This window comes from Polistes dominula, unplaced genomic scaffold (genome assembly GCF_049000335.1).
Source record: "Polistes dominula isolate Pdom_NZ unplaced genomic scaffold, Pdom_raw_medaka contig_32, whole genome shotgun sequence".
Lineage (NCBI taxonomy): Eukaryota > Metazoa > Arthropoda > Insecta > Hymenoptera > Vespidae > Polistes > Polistes dominula.
The window spans coordinates 3,416,584-3,435,599 of NW_028300880.1; the positions used below are offsets into that span (position 1 = coordinate 3,416,584).

The window sequence follows — 19,016 nt, forward strand, 5'->3', positions numbered from 1 at the left end:
CTATGAAAGCGACTCGTGTCGTCCGAACACATGGACACGAGGAGAGGGTAAGATTTACCCACGATCTGACAGCACTGCTTCCCTGGACTTCTTTCAGTTTTCCAGTTTTCCGACACAACGGTAAATTTTGTTGTGTGCAAGGCGTGCTGCCAGCGATCCCATTCGTACGATAATTCTCTGCCGCGTACGATAATTTTGCGCCCCTGTGTCCATCAAACGAACTTGATCGTTTGATTGATTTAGTCCCAGAACTAAAGTCTCTGGGATCACTGCGTGCTGGGCTCGAGAGAAGGATTAAAATGTTCCACGATCTGGCTTCACTGATCTGGCTTCGTAATAAGCACATGAAAAGGGAAGCCTTCGCCTTCTTGATTCGGTGCGACTAGTTGTGAGTGAGTACATTCGTTAGTGTAATACGAGTCAAATAGCGGCTTCTAACTATTGTTACTTACTTTTTTCTTTTCGATCTTTATATTCAACCTTTATATTTAAGTATTTGTTATATTATAATAAATATTTTTCCCATTTAAATTCAATAAATCTTGCTTATATAATATATAATATATAATATAAGGTTTATTAAAACAAAGTAGAATATAAACTACTATCTTCTAGGGTTGTTTCATAGAAAATATATTTCTTGTAACATTCATCCTAAAAGAAGTTCTACCTTATGAAATATTCATTGATTGAAGAAACTATGAGTAGTTGATATAAAAAAATAATGATAATGTAAGTCGTAAAAAAAAGCAATTAACTAAAAAAATTTCTTAACATGATATAAATGTGAGTGACGTAATGAATATAGGTCGTAATATAAAATGATATTTATTATGGATTTTGTGGAGATGGCAGTGATTCAAGGAGGGATAAATTAATAATAAGACCTTTTTTGATACGCAGTCAAGCAACGATAGTCATTCGCTTTAATTGGTGTGATAATATTCCAATTAACGCTTATAGATATTGCACGTTTGCCGTGTTATAATAATCAGGTATAATTTCAAATAATATCATTCTTTTATTTTTTTGTCATGTTTTTTTTAACTTCAAATATTCATATATATATTTTGATCTCGGTATAAACAATAACTCTGTGAAATAATTATATTATTATTTAAATATTAATGGTTTTTATATAATTACAATAATATTATACAAGTAGATTAATAGATAGTGAAGAGATGGATTTAAAGAAGACGTTGTTTATCAGGAAGTTTTCCAGCAATTTTCTTTCGCTTGGGTTGTGTGGTAACTTTTCAACGAGTTCACTTAGTTCTTTCACGTTCGTCGTAAATCATTAATCGAGTATGGTTTCAAGTAATATCATTAGTTCATCTTCTCTTTTCATGTTTCTTTCCTTTTAAATATTTATGTAGTTATTACTTTGTATATTTACATTTTTGTTCAGTGTAACAATAAAAGATATACTACTCAAATAAGTGAAAGTAGCCTAAAAATTGAATTTTTTTGACAATTATTATACATGAATTAAAAAAAAATTCAACGATTGTACAACAGAACAACATCACATTGTGAAAATGGTACGTCCAAGGTTCAAATTACTCGCAGGATTGCTCTTTTTTCTTAATTATTGTACAGCAAATCAAATGAAAGAATTGAAGATCCATACGTTGCCTGTTTATGCAATGTTAGCAAACTCAGGACTTTTAAACTCAACTCAATGTGGAAAGGAACTTACTGAATTTCGACAAGCCATTGATCAGCAAAAATTATGGAGTTTGAAAGGTATAAGAAAGTACGAAATAATATCTTTTATTAGATATTTTAATCACTAATTGTAGAAAATAATTATTCATCTAATTATAAACGAGAGAAAAAGAGACAAACATTTAGGATTGAGCCTGCGAGAGAATGAAACGGAACATAGCTATACAGTTGTTCCTATTCTCGGTCTCCTCTTTATGCTATGCTTCGTAGTTATCGCTCTTGGTTGTATATGTGTGTGTTTGTGTGCGACAGCATACTACGAAGCGTAGACACACATTATTTCGATACTCGAAATGTTTTGCAGGTAGGAGCGATAGAAAGGTAAAAAAATAAACAGAGATAAGCACGTAGGTATGCGGCAAAAGTATATAAATAATAAAAAATATAAAAGTATAAAAAGCAACCGACGGTCGAAATAAAGAAAGAAGGTGCGTGGTCTGTTTTTATTTTACCAAACGTGGTATATCTTTTCTATTTAAAAATGTTTCTATTTTATTGAAAAATTAATATTAAATTATTTATTTCGCAAATATTATAATTAACATTGATGCAATATATAGAATATAATAATTGTATTATCTGCAATATTTTACAAAAAAATGAAATGTTTATCAGATACATCAGAGAAAAAAAATTAAACAACATTGTAGAATATTTTTCTTATAAATATCCAAAGACATGTTTTTTAATTATAATGTTTGCGTATTTAGGAAATCTATAATAATTTTTCAATAAAATAGAAAAGTTTTTAAATCGAAGAAACTAGACACGTTACAAAAACAAATAAACCTTATTTACTTTACATTTCTAATAAGAATAAAATAATATAACTTATTTTACAAATATAGAAAAAAAATATAGAAAACAAATTTTAAAAAAAATATTATAAAATAAAACAACGAAAATAGAAATTGATTTTAAAATCGTTGTAATTCAAAACCCGATGAAATGAAAAAAATACGACCACAATTGTTCCCTTCAATAACAGCATCTACAGGTATTAGTTGCAACACAAAAAGAAATACTTTTGTGTGCTAACCCATGATAAAGATGTCTTAAATTCAAAGGAATAATGAAAAGAATGAAAAAAAAAATTCATCTACCTGAGTTTCAAAAAAAAGTATATTATATTTACTTTGGTTAGGACGGCGTATATATCTGTCGATAAATATTCTACAATATTTGTTTCTATCTATGGCTGTCGCATTCAGCATTCCATCTTGATGGATAGAGTTTGGAAAATATTAGTTTTTGAAAGCTACCTACATGTTAAGGTCAGTTCCTTTTCATGAGAACAGAATTATAAAAAATAGGAAACGTCTGTTGAAATTCGATCTATATTTATTATCTTTATTATCGATGCGATAATATTCATGGGTATACTTTTTTTTTACAAAACGTGTCATATCTTTTCTATTTAAAAATGTTTTTATTTTATTGAAAAATTAGTATTAAATTCTTTATTTCACAAATATTATAATAAATAATTATGAAGTACATAGAAAATATAATGATTGTATTGTCTGAAATATTTAAAAAAGAAAAGGATTACTAGATACATCAGTGAAAAAGAATTAAAGAACACTGTAGGATACACTAGGAGCAGCTGACAAATTCCATTCAAAATCAAGTAAATTACTGTCACAATTTTATATTTTTCTTCTTTATAAAATATATTTGATTCATAAAGATAAAATATGTCTATTAAATTTGATTTTTCTATGTTTTTATAAAAAATATCCAAAGACATGAACTGACCCATGCATATAAAAAAATTACATTATTAATTGTAATATTTGCGTTATAAAGTTATTTACGTTTATTTTTTAATCAAATAAAAACGTTTTTAACAGGATGAACGCCCAGCGTGAATTGGTGGAGCTTACAACTGGGCTGAAATTTGAGACTCGTAGTGTGTGTAGTTCGATAAGCTGAGAGAGTGATACGATTCGATGCATTTTTTACATTTTTCGTTGTTCAGATCATTATTTAGACGAGAGTATTTAGAAAGATAAGTTTGTGGTCCAAAGAATAAAGACGAGATATGTTCTAAATAATAAGGGTCTCGAAGTATGGCAGGCTATAGAGTTGAAAAAATATTTCTAGAGAATATCTGTATTAGATCTTTCATTGCATTTTACCAGAACCTTCGTTTATTCCAGCATTATTTTCATATGTTTTTCGTAATGTCTTTATTTCATCTATCTTAAAATGTTTGTTATACAGCGCAAGAATGTAAATGAAAACGGGAAATTGAAAACCATACTAACAAAAAAAATTTTATACCTGATTTTCAAAGAAAAGATTATTTATATTTACTTAATTTCTGACGAATTATATTTCCTTAGATAAACATCCTACGATTTTGTCGTCTATTTATAACTATCGCGCGCATTCAGCATTCCATTTTTATTACTTGAATTTGGAAAAGTGTACTCATTATCAGCTGTTCCACCCAGAGACCATACCGGTGACCTTTCTTGTATATGGTAAAAATATTATAATAAATAAATCCTGCAATTATATTACTCTTGAAACTGTGCATTTTTCTCATTCTCTCAAAACTTAGTTTTTTGAAGGTTTCACTTCTAACACGTGTGATCTGCAAACATGATTTTTTCATATCACTCCCTATTCTAAAGAAATTTTCACTTTAATAAAAAAAAAAAAATGTTAATACATATTATTTTTTGGAAAGTAACCTGCTTTATCGATTGATATTGATGTTAATGTGAATCTAAACTTGTAGATAATTTATTTCCCTAATTTTCTTAATTGCCGTTAAAAGCGCAATTTTATAGTTAATTTGTCTATCCATAAAAAGAATATCAAATAATTGTATCGTATAAATCGTAATAGGTCCATTGTGTTCTTAAATTTTGCTGTTGTAATTATTCTGATATTTTCATGCAGTGGTATCACAATATAATATTGTCGAACTTTTTTGGTCTGTCCAGACGTGGTAATAAATTGAAGATTTTCCAATTTTCATTCTCATTCATTGATGTCTTATAGAAAAGTTTATACGGTTCATTTCAGATAAAACGCATTCAACATATTTTTAACCAATTTCTCAATTTACCGTTAAAATTTTGTACCAATTTAAAAATTGAATTTTATAATAATTTTTTTCGTACAAAATTTTCATGTCTCACATTTTATTTACAAGAAAGTATTATCATATTTATATAACATGATACACACAACATAAAGTTGTACAATGACCAGGTGCAATCGGAAAATAATAAATGAAGAATTTAGATAAGCAACTTTCAAAATATAATTTTCATGATTCCGTTGATCGGCAAATTTTCTAGTTACAATATCTTCATGATTTTAAATATATTTGTAGAAAATGGCTTCAAAATGAAAAGATCATGTAAAAATGTACTATTACGGTAGCTAACTCGATGTTCTTGGAAAATGGAGTTAGACCACTTTCCAAACAAGCTTATCCAACATATATATAATAAATAACAAAAATAAATTTGTAGTGTGCCTGTAACGAAAAGAAAAAAAAAGGAAAAAAGAAAAACAAATAAATATCTAGGAAGAGACAAAGAAATTTAATACTATGTCAATATTCGAAAAGATCAAAATATCGACGCCTTTTGAGACATTAAGTCCATTAAGAACTGACAAAGCAAGTAAAGTATAACTACTTTTTGTATTATAAAATACCCTTATATTTCTACAGTAGAGCGAGAGGTGAGGTACTCATCAAACCTCTGACATTAATTATTACTATATTTAAGTAATTATTTGTAGAAAAAAAAAAACTAGTATCCAGTTCTTTTCTTTATATTCTATTTTCTGGAAAGGAAAACTCTATGCGAAGATTAAAAGAAAAGATTTAGGAGGGCTATAAAACCATAAAACAAAACTTAAGAATTATTGGGACCTACTGGTGCGATGAAAACCCTTTGTGCAAGTGTCGGGTCCTTTGGATAGTTTCGGATTTCTAAGGAAAAACATGTGACACATAAGGAGGAACAATACTCCATTACTTGAAACGAAGTTCTTTTATGCATGGTCTTTTACTTCGATCTTTACCTAAAAAAACATAAGCTGTACCCATCGGTTGACTATAGGGCGTGTACCCTTTTGCTATTGGTCAAAAGGATTCGTAATCCTCTTCCTTCCCCAAACGGGTGTAGCTCATTTCTGATATAAATATGTGGAAAGAAGTAGGAAAGTGTCCTTAGTGCTCAGTCTGTATCTGACCTTAGTTATTTTTAGTCTGTATCAGCCCTTAGTCAGTCTTTAGTCTTCAGTATCTGTCTGTGTGTTATATCTCTAACTCTTTTTGCATTCTGTATTTCTGTAACCACGCCACTTTGTGTGTAAACTTATGTAAATACCGCTCGACATCACATTATCATAATTTATTAAACTATTTTATATCATCTTCAGTTTATATATTTTTCTCTGTCTGAACCCCCACATATTAAAAAATTAAATAAATTGTTTTTTTTATTAATTGTAATATTTATTTTTATAATTTTTATTATTATTTATTATATCCGAATTATCAACTAGAGTTTTTATATCGTAAGACTTTTCTCTGATGAGCCAATAAAGTATAACAGATACTTTCTATTAGTTCAATGACGTGTTTTATTTCTTATTTTAATTAACCTTTTATCTTCCTCATCATATCAGCTAATGACAATAACCACAAGACTCAATGTTTGAGGAATTGTCCTGATTCACATTTGTAACATATGTTTGGTTATTGTGTCATGCTAAAAATTTCACAATCATATTTATTCATTAGTCGTAATGTCTTCGTATTGGTCAAAACAACCATAAAAATCGACTATAACAAGATTGGTTTTTGTGATTGCAACCGTCTATTAAAATAACGCAAAAAAAGGGGATCAGAAAATACTTATAATTAAAATTATGTTGTTTTCACATGCATTTTCTGAAGCATGCAATAGCTCGTATGACGACTCGTTACAAGAATGAGGATGGTGGTGAGAATGGAAAAGTATTCTGTTTTTTTTTTTTGCATTTTTTGTTTGTTCCACATTTATTTGTGAAAACTTTGCATATATGTGTAAGATTCGTGAAAAAAAAAACTGGACCGCTGATAACTGACTACTGGACCGGGACTCGAACCAGGATCTTTCACTTTTTGGGCAACTGCTCTTTTATGCATTAAGTTATCCAAAGCCCACCGACCAATTCTTCTCAACGAATAATCAATAAGTTTGGCATGGAGGCGCTCGTCCCACATATGTTTCTTTTTATTTACCTTCGCTAGAATACGTGTCCACTGTAATAATAGTTTAACGTGTTTTTACAGCTGTAACTTTCAGAATTTTTAAAAATAACTAAAAAATATATTTTTATATATTCTTTTAATTAACATTTATAAAATATTATTAAATGTTACTTTACTAGATGGAAAAAAAGCAACATATCAAATATAGAAAGTGAAAGTTGTTTAAAATGTATTCATTCAAGGTTATCAAGTTGTTATATAAATCGAATTTTTGTTACTTTCAATTTATTTGCAATAATTACTTTTTCAAAAGTTATCGACCTTTGAAGCATTCGATTTTAAAAGGTCAAGGAAAAGTTTAAATGTTGTCGACGTGATAAAGTAGTAGAATATAAATTATTTATTTAATAGAAATATTTAATTAATAAGAATAGCTAACGATAAGTAAAAAAAACTTTTGCTAATATAAATTATTTATTTATTAAATACAAATATTCATTAAATAATAAAGTAACAATTTTTAAATATTGTAAACAAATATACATACCTCAGTTAACCTCAATGATACAAAAATACTTTAAATAAGATTATACAAACAACTTCTATTATTAATATTCACAAACAACTAATATTTTTGAAGATATTCACAGTTATTTTATTTTATTATTATCAATCATCACAGTATGCAATAATTAAAAATACATAAATAAGTTTTACTTGTATCGATATAAACACGTGTTGTGTACTTAGAAATGCCAAAATAAATATCTTGAACTTAGATAGCAATCCACGCTAAACTTAAAGGAGATTTATCGACTAACTTTTTTCTGTTAATTTCATGTCGCTGTGCACGCGCATCGTAAAATTTTGGATCAGGAAATATTACAGCAATATACTTTCACTTGGGTTGTGTGGTAACTTTTCAACAGGTTCATTTAGTTCTTTCACGTTCGTCGTGTATCATTAATCGAGTATGGTTTCAAGTAATATCACTTGTATATCTTCTCTTTTCATGTTTCTTTCCTTTTAAATATTTATGTAGTTATTACTTTGTATTATTTATATTTTTGTTCAGTGTAACAATAATAGATATACTATTCAAATAAGTGAAAGTAGCCTAAAAATTGAATTTTTTTGACAAGTATTCTACATGAATTAAAAAAAATACAACGAATGTACAACAGAACAACATCAAATTGTGAAAATGGCACGTCCAGGGTTCAAATTACTCGCAGGATTGCTTTTTTTCTTAATTATTGTACAGCAAATCAAATGAGAGAATTGAAGATCCATGCATTGCCTGTTTATGCAATGTTATCAAACGCAGAACTCTTAAACTCAACTCAATGTGGAAAGGAACTTACTGAATTTCGACAAGCCATTGATCAGCAAAAATTATGGAGTTTAAAAGGTATGAGAAAGTACGAAATAATATCTTCTATTAGAGACTTTAATCACTAATTGTAGAAAATAATTATTTATTTAATTATAAACGAGATTTTGGAATGCTTATTTTAGTCGAGCATTGATGTATATATGAGTATGCATGGTTATTTACTTCAAAGGAGGAACAATATTGCAGGGATAGGAATATGAAGGGAAACACTTTTATACACAGCAAATAATAAGTTTAATTTATTTAAAAAGTAATATTACATTAGATATTTATTTAGAAAAAGGCTTTTATAAAACGTGAGAAACTTTGTTCGAAATCTTTTTGGTAAAAACTGAACTAAAATTCTTTAAGAAATTACACTTTTTTGAATGTAATTCCATATTTTTTAAATTTTTGTTATTCTTATTATTATTATTACTAACTGGCATTAGGAACTCGAAAGTTCATTGCCGCAAATACCAAATCCTGCCATTGTTCCCGTCCCTGAACGCGATCCTTCCATTCGCGGTCTTCATATCCTATTTCTTTTAGGCCCCTTTTACTATTATCCTCTCATCTATGTCTCGGGCTACCCAGTGGTCTTTTCCTGTTTGGTATATGGACCAATATTTTATGTGCCGCTCGATCCTTCCCCATGCGAGTTACGTGACCAGCCCATCTTAATCGGCGTAATATTTGTTAACATACACTCAGTTTAATCCTACTGATAAGATATATTTAAAATAGGTATTAGAAAAAATACAATAGTAGCCTCACAATCTTACGAAAACAACTGAGAAAAGCAACTCCACTCTTACAAATTGATAATGACTTGCGACCGATGACGACTTCTATTACAACTGCGACTGTTACGACTGACTACTGACTGCCCTTCGCCTCAATCCGCGTCCCTTTATATTTATCCGCATTGCTTTAGAATTTTTCAAACGTCCGGTCCGATGCAATAAACAAAACATCCATATCGCTCGAGAACCTTCTAGACTCACACAGAATCACACACACAACTTAACAACTTACGAAGAACGAACCTTACACCGCCTTTCGTTATTTCGACTATCTGTTTCTTTGTCCTTTATTCTTTCGTCGCCTACACGCTTACCTATGTTTATTCTTCTACACTTAAAACTTTCCTACATAAATATTTTTAAATCTATTTAAAAACTTTAGTTTAACTATATACTATTAAGAATTATAATTACAAAAAGACTGCAATGGTCAATTTTTCAAGTAGATAAAGTGAACAATTTATTAAAGTGAAAACTTCTTAGTATAGGGAGTGATTTGACAAAAATAAAACGCGGGTGGGTCAGGCAACGGAGCGATGGGCTTCTAGGCAACAGCAACGATATTTAGTTAGAAGAGAAATAGAGAAAAATATATAGGATTGAGCCTGCGAGAGAATGAGACGGAATATAGCTATACAGCTTTTCCTATTCTCGGTCTCCTCTTTATGCTATGCTTCGTAGTTATCGCTCCTGGTTGTATATGTGTGTGTTTGTGCGCTACTGCATACTACGAAGCGTAGACACATATTATTTCAATACTCGAAATGTTTAGCAGGTAGGAGCGATAGAAAGGTAATAGTATATTACTCACCACGCCAATATTACGCGGGTCGGAATGCCATACTTTGCTCCCGTGGTGAGTATACAATTTTTTCTCACACCTGGATCGAAAGTTCGCTTGTAATTAAATAATAATATACTAATTTTCTACCCGGGCGAAAAGCGCCTACTTTTCTCCCGCTGCATCTGTAAGAAGCGAAGTTGCCGCTTTCCGCCTTTCTCTCTTCTCGCTGCGTAAAACGAAGTTGACGCTTTCTTACTATACTGTCCTAGGTATTTAATATACTATTTTATTTGTTGTCAATTAATACATTTTGCGAAGATTATGCAAATTTAACAACAATTAAGGGGTCCAGGGGTCAAACCCCTGGTGGGGGCCTGGGGCGAAGCCCCTAGAAAAAAAAATTCAGGGGGGCCGGGGGCACAGCCCCCGGCGGGTGTTGAGGGGGCGATGCTCCCCGCCGGGGTTGGGGGCGGAGCCCCTTACTTTAAAAAAATTTAAATATAAAAATAAAATAAAATATAAAGAAACTTAAAAAAAAATTTAAATATAAAATTAGATTCTATTAAAAATATACATTATTGTTTAAGTTTAAAAAATATTTTTTAAAATAAAATTTAATTAATTAAATAGGGAGTTTATAAATTATTATTATTGTGGGGAGTGTTGAAAATCGAAGAGGTTGTATGTGTAAGTCTGTGTGAGTCCAAAAAAAAGCATTTAAATGAAATTCAAATCGAGAACGAAGTGATTGATTCTTTGACCGTCAATACACCTTTTGTCACTTTCAAGAATTGTAAGTTTAAACAGATTATAATAAATAATAACATATACAACTCTTATAATCAAGAAAATAACTAAATGTATACGTAGTAACCTATTTATGTTTGTAATATTTAACTAAACAAATATCTTTAAAACTTGTAAAAATAAATAAAATATAAAATATATGAGACAACACATGTTATTAAAATCATTAATTATATATCATAATATATAATATATATAAGCATGAGCAGTAATTTATTAAAACATTTTTAAGGTTAAGAAACTAGTACGCATGCGCTAAAAAATAGAAGCATGCGCACTAATTTGTTACTACATTCAAGCGGGAGGGAATGAGGCACTTTTCTCCCTGGCACAGATTCAAGCGGGCGGGAATGTGGCACTTTGCTCCCTGAAAACAGGGAGCAAAATACGAACTTTCCATCCAGGTGTGAGAAAAAAATAAACAGAGATAAGCACGTAGGTATGCGGCAAAAGTATAAGGTCCAAAGCAACCGACGGTCGAAATAAAGAAAGAAGGTGCGTGGTCTGTTTTTATTTTACCAAACGTGCCATATCTTTTCTATTTAAAAATGTTTTTATTTTATTGAAAAATTAGTATTAAATTCATTATTTCACAAATATTATAATAAATAATTATGAAGTACATAAAAAATATAATGATTGTATTGTCTGAAATATTTAAAAAAGAAAAGGATTACTAGATACATCAGTGAAAAAGAATTAAAGAACACTGTAGGATACACTAGGAGCAGCTGACAAATTCCATTCAAAAGCAAGTAAATTACTGTCACATTTTTATATTTTTCTTCTTTATAAAATATATTTGATACCTAAAGATAAAATATGTCTATTAAATTTGATTTTTATATGTTTTTATGAAAAATATCCAAAGAGATGTACTGACCTATGCATATATGAAAATTATATTATAAATTGTGATATTTGCGTATTTAAGAAACTTATAGTAATTTTTCAATAAAATAAAAACATTTTTAGGATGTTGAACGCCCAGCGTGATTCGGTGGAGCTTACCACGGAGCTAAAATTTGAGACTCGTAGTGTATTTAGTTCGATAAGCTGAGAGAGATACGATTCAATGCATTTTTTAGATTTTTCATTGCTTAGAGTATTTAGAAAGGCAAGTTTGTGGTCCAAAGAATAAAGACGAGATATGTTATAAATAATAACGGTCTCGAATTGTGGCAGGCTATAGAGTAGAAAATATATTTCTAGAGAATATCTCTATTAGATCCTTCATTGCATTTTACTAGAACCTTCGTTCAGTCCAGCAGTATTTTCCATATGTTTTTCGTAACGTCTTTATTTCATCTATCCTAAAATGTTTTTTATATGGCGCAAGAATGTAGATGAAAACGGAAAATAGAAAACCATACTAACAAAAAAAATGTTATACCTGAATTTGAAAAAAAAGATTGTTTATATTTACTTAATTTCTGACGAATTATATTTCCTTTGATAAACATCCTACCATTTCTGTTTCTATCTATGGCTATCGCATCCAGCATTCCATTTTTATTGCTTGAATTGTGAAAAGTGCACTTTTTATCAGCTATTCCACCCAGAGACTATACCGGTGACTTTTCTTATATAAAGTAATAATATTATAATAAATAAATCCTACAATTATCTTACTCTTAAAACTATCCATTTGTTTCATTCTCTTGAAACTTAAATTTTTGAAGGTTTCACTACTAACACGTGTTATCGGCATACATGTTTTTTTGATTTCCTGGGTTGCTTAAAAAACTTACGAAAAGTATATTGTTTTAATTAGAATAATTTCTTACAAAAAACATCTATTACTGTTTAGTATAAAGCTATGAAACTGCAGAGTTATTACAATGCTTTTGATTTTTAAATATCTGGTAACTAGATAATCTGAAGATTTATTGTAGTTATCAATTGGCGAAAACTTTGCCGTTATTAATGAAGTGGGAAATGATAATAAAATTGTAGCTAAATCGAAATTGGTCGAGATCAAAAGTTATTGATTTGACAATAAATGCCCCATATTTTAGCATAAAATGTTGCTGGCTGAAAAAGATGAATACTCAACTTTATAAAGGTTATATTTATGTGATATCGGTGAATCACTTTAATCAAAATACAATAGTAATTCGCGATAGGCAACTTCGAGGAATCCATTTTTTTATTTAGGATAGATTTCGACCATGTTTTGAGAAAAAGTAACTCCTAATATAATTTGTTTAAAAATTCGAAATAAAAAGTATACAAAGTTATAGCGGTTTCAGAGATGAAACTATTTATTAAAAACAATTATTTTTTTACTATTTTATTTTTTTTATTAAGTAATCGATGCTAGCGGCGAACCGAGATCAGGATTTTTATACGGCAATAATTATTGGTTGGGTAGCCGAAGTCAATGCGAAGATGCAGGAAACAGAGAGCCCTATGAATTGTCGCCAGACGTATTACGAAAAAATTCAAAATATCGTCATATGGAGGAAGAATTTCCACCATTCAAAGTGAAATTTTTTGTTGCTCATATTCGACATAATAGCACTTTACAATATCACTTCGAATTGTCCGAAGAAGTAAGTTTCTATTAAGAACAGAACACACACACACAAGTGATTTAAAAAACTTCTAATTTAATTTTTGAGTTTTCTTTATAGGATTTGATTATATTAGGTATGTGCTTACCAGCATCCTGTTCGAAGGACCATCTTTCTACTCTTCTAGAAATCTTGTTCAGAAATAGAACTCTTTTTAAAGGCGAATTATATTCAGCAGACTTTACGTTAGTTGAAGTAAGAGATCTAGTCGATGACCATCGATGGTTATTAAGTGGAACATTTATTACAATGACGTATACCAATAATTCTTTTACAATTTTCGATTGTCCCGCAAGAAATATACAATATAATTATATTTTGTTGTTGTTTTCTGTTTAGAGTAATAATCGTACTTACATTACTATTAACGATAATAGGAACGGCTTACGATCTTCTGATATATCAAAAACAATTAAAGAAACATTACAAATATATTCAAGACCGAGACAATTTACAAGCAAGAGGTTAGTTTATTTAATAATTTGTAACACTTTTGTTGTAATATAGTTTTGTGCTTGAATTATTTCTTAAAAAATTTTTTTGTTTATACTTAATTATCGCTTATAGATTAATAATGGCCTCCTGTATGTTCTTGTTGTTCATATGAGACCTTAAGTGATTAGTAAAAATAATAAAGTGATATTGTAGTTAACTTTTAAGAAAATACAATTGATTTATATTATTATATTAATCTTTTTAGGTGACACTCAAGAGTTAAACGATAATAACAAGGATCAACAAGAAAAACTAAATTACCAAAGTTTTCTTTGGAACATGTTCTTAGCTTTTTCTGCATATACAAACACGAAAAGAATATTTAATATGAAATCTGAGAATACTGGTATTCCGGTTATACACGGATTACGATTTTTTGCGATGATAATGATTATTTTATTTCATCTATCTTACTATTCAAAGGATTTTTTAGGTAAAGATTTATTTATTAAGATTGAATTTAAATAACTTTCTCAAAAGATATTTTAATTAAATTTATTTATTATTATACATTAACTTTATCTTCATTTTTCTATTTTTAATAAAAGAAAACCGGTCAATTGGTTTAAGAAAAAAACAAGAATTTGCTGGTCAAATAATATACAATGGAGGAATGCTGGCAGTTGATACATTTTTTTATATTGGTGGTTTCCTAGTCGCATACTTGTATGTAAAAAAAGACATGAGCAAGAATATAAGTAAACCGAATGATTATTTAAATACAATAAAATTATATTTTATCGTTCTCCTGAAAAGGTTTATTAGGTAAGACCATTTTTATAAATGTCAAATATCTAATATAATTGAAGTAATTTATGTATAAGGTTTTTCAAATCTAAGCATGGTAAGTATAATTTTGTTATTTTACAAAATATATTAATAACAATTATGTCTCGTATATTGATCGCTCAGAAAAACAATTCTTTGTTCGAAAAACTTTATATGTGTGGATAGGTAAATAACACTTTTAAAAGCTAATATTAAATAAAATGACTATAAAAACAAAGAGAAAATAATATGTTTTTTTCGAATTATTTGAGCAATGCCCGCCCAGGCATACTGTGGAGTTTCTACGTTAAATAGGTAATGTGTAAAAGGAGAATGACTTTCACGAATTGTTCGGTTATTCTATAAAATGTAATGAAAGTATAAATCAACCTAGAAAATTCTTTTTGCTAGGAATTTTTATAGTATGAAGGTAGGGAAAAAAATCTCAATAAATTTTAATTGTACCTATCAATTAAAATTAGAAACTTCACAAACACAAATTTCTTGTAAAATTTTAGTCAATCTAGAAAAGTGCTAGAAAACTTTATGGTTTTCTTACATAAATTGGTTCAAAATAAGAAATATAATTAATTAGAATATCTTACTTTTTTTTCGCTACTTCTGCTATTTTAGATTGACACCTACATTCATGGTATTAATCGGATTAGTGCAGATAAGTGCAACGTGGTACAGTAAAACGTCCCTCTTTCCCATAACGGAACGTAACCACGAAAATTGTCAAAAATATTGGTGGAGAAATATCCTTTATATTCACAACCTTTTTAGTCAACAAGATTTGGTATGGACTTACGATAACAGCAATTTTTTAATTCTCGTATTCCTAATGAATAATCGATATAATATTAATTATCGACATCGATCCTTGCAGTGTATGAGTTGGAGTTGGTACTTGGCGAACGATATGCAGTACTTCCTCATAATAAATTTTCTGTTATTTTTATCTTCAACGTAAGTAAACTCATATTTTTATAAAACATTGTTTTTGCTTAAAAAATCTATATTAAGCAGAAATTAAGAAACTTAAAAAAGAGTTTAATTAATCAAGCATTATTGCATTTCAGGTACTTCAAAATAGCAGCTAGTTTGTTGGGTATATTGTTTACCTCGTCAATAATTCTTACTGGCTACATATCATACATTTATAATTTTATTCCTACGTAAATATCAATATTAATAATTATTCATGTATATGGTAATGTATACTTTACGAGCATTATATAGAAGGTTTACCTAAAACGGATATTGTACGTAATGAGAAGGATTTCACACATTGCTTTGTTATTTTACAGAATGCAAAAATGGTTTCGTTTAATCTGTAAAATAGGTTTTAGTTAATTGTGTTTTATGCTGAAGTGGGGAATCTTAAACTATTGTTAATTAAACTGGCTGTGAAAACTCGAGTAACCTATAATCCGACTCTAGACGCAGTCAACTTAAGCATATTTTTTAGATTGGTCGAAACTCGCTTGACATTTTATAGACTTAAAATACATTTAATTAAATGTTCTAAAAAATCGGGATTTGTACTAACTTTTTGTAGTAATACATATCCTTTCTTTGGGTATTAAAGACACTAACTCTTTTTTAATAGCGACTTACGCATTAGTTGACCATATTATTACATTAACTACTGTGACTAAGGAAAGCATTGGAACACTTGCTATGAAATATATTATTTACTATATTAACTTCATTACACAACACATATAAATATAATATTAACAATGATTGAAGGTTTAACTTTTTTTATTACTCATGAAAATTTTTAGGCAAATCGAACAATATATATTCAATAGTTTGGATTCATTACTTACTAACGTAAAATTGCTAGGATATTTGCATATAGTATCTGAACAGATATTTTTGAAGTTTTGAATATTAAATATGACTATCTTTGAGAAGAGTAACGTCTTGTAAACAATTATGCATACTCTTTACTAACTTTTCTGTAACCCTTAGTTATATAAAAATCCATACTTTGAGCATTTTAACTGTCATCATTTAAGCATAACAATTAAACATATATTCAGAATGCTGGACACTTCGCGACAAGCGTATTTATATAGATAGATAATCACATAAAAGTATTCTTTAATGAAAGAGTTATTTGATTAATAGTTTTTTGTTGAATTGCATTACAGAATGGATAAGCTATTAAATTTTATGGACGTAATATACTATCCACCATGGATTAGGATAGGACCTTACATAGTGGGTGTGATGACTGCCTATATTGTTGTCAAATTAAACAACAAATTATTATGGAAAAGAGTAAAAAAATATTCTGATCGTTTAGCGCTTATAAATACTTCATTATCATATTATTTTCTTGATGATGTTAAAGTTTACACTAATGTTGAAAAAACTGATTTTAGAAAACAATAATACTCTTTTCGATACTGGCCAGTTTATGTAATTTATTAGTACTGTTTGGATTATATAAAAGAAGAATATCAGTTTTAACTACTGCTATTTACGTTGCTCTCAGTAGAACTGTATGGGCAATTGGTATTGCATGGCTATTAATAGCATGTTGTACAAATAATGGAGGTATAAATAAATATCTGATTCTATTCTTCATTTCGACACTATTACTTAACAATTATTATTAATTAAATCGATTTATATTTTAGGAATAGTAAATAGTATTCTTTCGTGTAAAGTTTGGATACCTTTTAGTAGATTGACTTATGCAGCTTTTCTTTTAAATCCAATTATTATAAGTTCTATGAATTTCTTAAGTGAAAGTTCTCTTCACTTTAATTATTCTTCTTTCGTATGTATTTTTCTATTATTTTTGGATTTTAAAGATTGATTAAATGAATTATTAATTATTTTCCTCTACGTTATTTTTTTTTCATTTTGCAGATAATTTTATTTACTGCATACTCAGTAATTACATACATATGTTCTTACATGGTATCGTTGATGTTTGAATTGCCATACATCTACTTGATGAAGGAAGTGATGGATTATTTAAATATAAAGACATGATTCTGTTTTTTCGTTTTCATAATATGTTTTTGTCATTGTAACTGACGATTGCAATGAAAACAAACGATACAACTACTTGTCCTCCATGTTTCTATGTGTTTTTTTTAAAATGTGGGATCTTTGAAAAGTCTATAATTCTATTAAAATATTTTATTCATTAAGCATATGATTGTTTTTACTTTCTATAAGTATCATTATTTGGCATTTAGAACTCGAAATGTCATTGCCGCAATTACCAAATCCCTTCATTGTTCTTGCCCCCGTGTGCGATCTCTCCATTCACGGTCTTCGTATCATATTTTCTTAAGATTCCTTAATAATATTTTTCTCCAATCTTGATCACGGTTTATTCGGCGGGTAATATTTCTTCTATGTTTAAATGTTTCTAATTTATTGAAAAATTCGTACAAAATTCTTTATTGCGCAAATATTATAATAAATAATTATGAATTACATCGGATATAATAATTGTATTTCCTGCAATAATTTACAAAAAAAAAAAATGATTACAAAATACATCACAGAGAAAGAATAAGGCCACACTGTAGAATATATTAGAAGCAGCTGAAAAATTTCGTTCAAAAGCAAATAAATCATTGTTACATTTTTTTTTCTTTTCTTATAAAATGTACTTGATTCATAATAGATTTAATACGTTCATTGAATTAATTTTTTATACGTTTTTATATTAAATATCAAAAAATATGTATCGACCACAAGGCATATAAAAAAATTATATACCTAATTGTAATATTTGCGTAATTAAGAAACTTATACAAATTTTATAATATAATATAATAAAAAAATATTTAAATAGAAGAAAAATGACACGTTTTTTACAATAATAAACCATACTTTCTATTATTCTTGCAATAAAAATAATATAACCTACTGTAGAAAAATAGAGAAATAAGATAATAACAAAAATAAATAATAAATTATTTTTTTCGTGATACTACGAACTCGTCTGATACTCTCAAAACTTGCTTTCATATAGGTTTCACTTATAATTTGTGTGATCTACACACGTAATATTTTTCTTTTCAATTTGATCATACTGACCTTGGGCCACAGCAACGCTTGGCGGAGCACAGCTATAACTTATAAAATTAGAAAATTTTTATTTTATTTTAATTATATAAGTATAATTTTTTTAATGATGTATAAATGAACGTTATTTAAATTAGAATATACATATAAATTAAAACTTTATTAAATATAAATAATATTTTTGTTTTATTATTTTATCTTATTTTCTATAATTGTAGAGTGTTAGCACAAAGGATTAAATTTTTGGAGTAATTTATTCTTTGGTATGCCAACGTACTATTACTAATTACCTGTGTACATATATAGGAACACACACCCGTTTTTTTTCATTTTCATAATATTTTTCCATCGGATACTAACAATTACGTTAAAAAAACAA

General features: G+C 28.5%; 1 protein-coding gene across 2 annotated transcripts; it reads left to right on the forward strand.

Annotated features, from left to right (window-relative positions):
• The first annotated feature begins 1,217 nt into the window (after nucleotides 1-1,217).
• LOC107073541 (nose resistant to fluoxetine protein 6-like) lies at nucleotides 1,218-18,170 on the forward strand. Of its 2 annotated transcripts, none has more exons than XM_089176776.1 (13): nucleotides 1,218-1,749; nucleotides 13,044-13,288; nucleotides 13,370-13,563; nucleotides 13,649-13,773; nucleotides 14,010-14,237; nucleotides 14,353-14,569; nucleotides 15,206-15,371; nucleotides 15,462-15,541; nucleotides 15,655-15,750; nucleotides 16,735-16,864; nucleotides 16,969-17,143; nucleotides 17,227-17,369; nucleotides 17,462-18,166. In XM_089176776.1, exons 1-13 carry the CDS (start codon nucleotides 1,542-1,544, stop codon nucleotides 17,585-17,587), a joined length of 2,133 nt encoding a protein of 710 aa, XP_089032902.1. In that variant the 5' UTR covers nucleotides 1,218-1,541; the 3' UTR covers nucleotides 17,588-18,166. The 2 variants fall into 2 exon arrangements, with proteins under 2 accessions (XP_089032902.1, XP_015189712.2); XM_015334226.2 differs by lacking the exon at nucleotides 1,218-1,749 and adding an exon at nucleotides 7,165-8,372 and having other exon boundaries at nucleotides 17,462-18,170.
• Nucleotides 18,171-19,016: the final 846 nt, after the last annotated feature.

What these genes read in the sequence shown, in the direction of transcription:
- LOC107073541 (XM_015334226.2), top strand. Translation starts at nt 8,135, where the DNA reads ATGTACAACAGAACAACATCAAATTGTGAAAATGGCACGTCCAGGGTT. An exon ending in TTTTTAGTCAACAAGATTTG is followed by an intron (nt 15,372 to 15,461) that starts GTATGGACTTAC and finishes CGATCCTTGCAG; the next exon opens with TGTATGAGTTGGAGTTGGTA. An exon ending in ATGTTGTACAAATAATGGAG is followed by an intron (nt 17,144 to 17,226) that starts GTATAAATAAAT and finishes TTTATATTTTAG; the next exon opens with GAATAGTAAATAGTATTCTT.